The 3,570-nt window shown below is 72.5% G+C and overlaps 1 protein-coding gene across 1 annotated transcript; it reads left to right on the forward strand.

Moving 5' to 3' along the window:
• The first annotated feature begins 23 nt into the window (after window positions 1–23).
• On the forward strand, window positions 24–1,525 carry TMEM256 (transmembrane protein 256). Its single transcript, XM_084280669.1, has 4 exons — window positions 24–129; window positions 213–250; window positions 354–434; window positions 1,349–1,525. The coding sequence occupies exons 1-4, from the start codon at window positions 45–47 to the stop codon at window positions 1,490–1,492; spliced, it is 348 nt and encodes a 115-aa protein (XP_084136795.1). The 5' UTR covers window positions 24–44; the 3' UTR covers window positions 1,493–1,525.
• Window positions 1,526–3,570: the final 2,045 nt, after the last annotated feature.

Consider the following 3,570-nt stretch of genomic DNA (forward strand, 5'->3'; position numbering starts at 1 on the left):
GGTGGGCGCGTCAGGAAGCGGAAGCAGCGCCGGTATCCGTGGCCATGGCCGCAGCCGGGCGGGTTTGGACTCGGGTCGGGGCTCTGAGCGGAGCCGCCGCCGTGACGGCCGCAGCCTACGGGGCACATGGTGGGTGGGGGGTGGGTCGGGGGGACACGGGGGGGGGTGTGGGGGAGGGGTGACCCCATCCTGACCCCATCCCACCCCCTCAGGGCTCCGCCGCAGCGACCGGGATGAGTATCAGAAGGAGGTGAGTGGGGGGGGGGGGGTCCTGGGTGGGGGGGGGGGGTGGGTGTGGGGGGGTCATGGGGTAGCCCCCCCGCCTCAATATCCCCCCCCACCCCTCCCCCCAGCTCTACGACACGGCCAACCGGTACCACCTGCTGCACAGCCTGGCGCTGCTGGCCGCCCCCCACTGCCGCCGCCCGGCCCTGGTGCGTGGGTAACCCACCCCCCCCCCTGCCCCCCATAACCCCCCCTGCCCCCCATAAACCCCCCCCCACCCTTAACCCCCCCCCACCTATAACCCCCTCCCCCACCTATAACCCCCCCCCCACATTACATCCCCCCACCCCCCCACCCCCCCCATAACCCCCCCACCTGTAACCCCCTCCCCACATTACATCCCCCCCCCCCCACCCCCCCCCATAACCCCTCCCCAAACTCCAGTCTGACCCTTTACCCTCCTCCCGTGTGGGTGGGGGGGTCCCTTCTACCCCCCCGTATCCCCCTTCCCTGGGACCCCCCCCCCACCCTCCCTGGGATGCCCCCTCCCCCTTTATCCCCCCCTCCCCCCTTATCCCCCCCCTCCCCCTTTATCCCCCCCTCCCCCTTTATCCCCCCCTCCCCCCTTATCCCCCCCTCCCCCCTTATCCCCCCCTCCCCCTTTATCCCGCCCCTTCCCCCTTATCCCCCCCTCCCCCTTTACCCCCCTCTCCCCCTTTATCCCCCCCTCCCCCTTTATCCCCCCCTCCCCCTTTATCCCCCCCCTCCCCCTTTATCCCCCCCCTCCCCCTTTATCCCCCCCCCTTTACCCTCCCTCCCCCCCTCCCTCTTTATCCCCCCTCCCTCCCCTCCCCCTTTATCCCCCCCCTCCATCCCCCCCCTCCCCCTTTATCCCCCCCTCCCCCTTTATCCCCCCCCCTTCCCCTGGTCCCGTCGTGTCCCCCCCCCCCCCCCCGCACCGCCCTTTAACCCCTTCAACCGCCCTTTAACCCCCAGTCCCCAGCCACCCCCCAACCCCCATCAACCCCTCCTGCCCACAACCCCCCTTCCCCAGTACCCCCATCCCCTGGGACCCCCCTCTAACCCCCTCCCCGTGTCGTGTCCCCCCCCCCACCCCCCCCAGGCCGGGTCTCTGCTCTGCGCCGGGCTGGGCCTCTTCTGTGTCCCCTTCTACTACCACGGGCTGAGCGGGGACCCCACTTTAAACCGAGCTGCACCCCTCGGCGGGACCCTCCTCATCCTGGGCTGGGCCGCCATGGCGCTCTGAGGGGCGAGGGGGGGGCAGGGGGCATCCCCAAAACCCGCCCCCCCCCCCCTCAACACCTACCCCTCCGGCGGGCCCCACCGCGCGGGGTGTTGCCCCTTTAAGAGCCGCAGCGGCCGCGTTGCCCCTTTAAGAGTCCGCCCCGCCCCTACCCCGCTCCTATTGGCTGCGCGTTGGGCCAATAGGGAGCGGTGGGGGCGTGTGAGTGACAGGCGCGCTGGGCGGTGTCGGCGCGGCGGGCGGCAGCCAATGAGGGAGGAGGATTGGTGGGCGGGCCCTCGCGCCGCGCTCTGATTGGCTGCGCGGAGGCCGCCGCGGGCTCGCTGACGTCCGGGGCGCCGTTGCTAAGCGACAGCCAATGGCCGCCCGGTTTTTACTCCCTCCCCCCTTCCTCCTGCCGTTGGTTGAGCCAGCGGCCAATCAGGGAGCGAGGCGGCAAAGCGCCGCCGCTGATTGGCTGCTGGCCCCGCCCGTCTCTAAGCACAGCAGCCAATAAACGGTGGAGTTTGAGCGTCCCGCCTCCGTGACGTCACGGGGACGGGGCCCTGGTCAGCCCAACAGCCCCAGAGAACCCCCAGGAACCCCCCTGACCCCCCCCCCCCGGCCCCCCAGGGACCCCCCCCAGCCCCAGAGACCCCCCAGAGCCCCCAGGGACCCCCCCAGAGCCCCCCCCCGGCCCCACAGACCCCCCAGGGACCCCCCAGAGCCCCCCCCAGAGCCCCCCCTGGCCACCCAGGGACCCCCCAGAGCCCCCCCCCCGCCCCAAAGACCCCCCAGGGACCCCCCAGAGCCCCCCCCCCGCCCCAAAGACCCCCCAGGGACCCCCCCACAGCCCCCCCCCGGCCCCACAGGGACCCCCCAGAGACCCCCAGGGACCCCCCCTGGCCACCCAGGGACCCCCCCACAGCCCCCCCCCGGCCCCACAGGGACCACTCAGAGCCCCACAGACCCCCCAGGGACCCTCAGACCCCCCCCCCCCAGCCCCAGACACCCCCCCAGACCCCCCCAGGGACACACAGAGACCCCCACAGACCCCCCCCAGCCCCCCCCACCTCCATGGAACCCTATAGGGAGCCCCCAGCCCCCCAACTCCCCTCTAGGGACCCCCCCAGCCCCATGGAACCCTATAAGGACCCCCCCCAGTCCCCCAACTCCCCTCTAGGGACCCCTCAGCCCCCCAACTCTCATCTAGGGACCCCCCCAGCCCCCCCCCAGCCCCCCAACTCCCCTCTAGTGACCCCCCTCAGCCCCCCAACTCCCCTCCAGGGACCCCCAAGCCCCCCCCCAGCCCCCCATCTCAGCTCTAGGGGCCCCCCCAGCCCCCCAACTCCCCTCTAGGGACCCCCAAGCTCCCCCCCAGTCCCTCAACTCCCCTCTAGGGACCCTCCCAGCCCCCCAACTCCCCTCTAGGGAACCCCCAGCCCACCCCCAGCCCCCCAACTCCCCTCTAGGGACCCCCCCAGCCCCCCCACCCCCATGGAACCCTATAGGGACCCCCCAGCCCCCCAACTCCCTTCTAGGGACCCCACCCAGCCCCCCAACTCCCCTCTAGGGAACCCCCTGCCCCTCCCCAGCCCCCCAACTCCCCTCTAGGGACCCCCCAAGCCCCCCTCCCAGCCCCCCAACTCCCCTCTAGGGACACCCAAGCTCCCCTCCAGCCCCCCAACTCCCCTCTAGGGACACCCCAGCCCCCCAACTCCCCTATAGGGACCCCCCCAGCCCCCCAACTCTCATCTAGGGACCCCCAAGCTCCCCCCCAGCCCCATGGAACCCTATAGGGACCCTCCCCAGCCCCCCAACTCCCCTCTAGGGACCCCCCCAGCCCCCCAAGACCCCTTTAGGGACAAACCCAGCCCCCCAACTCCCCTCTAGGAACCCCCCCAGCCCCCCAACTCCCCTCTAAGGACCCCCCAGCCCCCCAACTCCCCTCTAGCAGCCCCCCCCAGCCCCCCAACTCCTCTCTGGGGACCCCCCTGCCCCTCCCCAGCCCCCCAACTCCCCTCTAGGAACCCCCCCAGCCCCCCAACTCCCCTCTAGGGACCCCCCCCAGCCCCCCCCAGCCCCCCAGCAGTGGGGTGAGG

This window comes from Gallinula chloropus (assembly GCF_964237585.1).
Source record: "Gallinula chloropus genome assembly, contig: HAP1_SCAFFOLD_448, whole genome shotgun sequence".
Taxonomy (NCBI): domain Eukaryota; kingdom Metazoa; phylum Chordata; class Aves; order Gruiformes; family Rallidae; genus Gallinula; species Gallinula chloropus.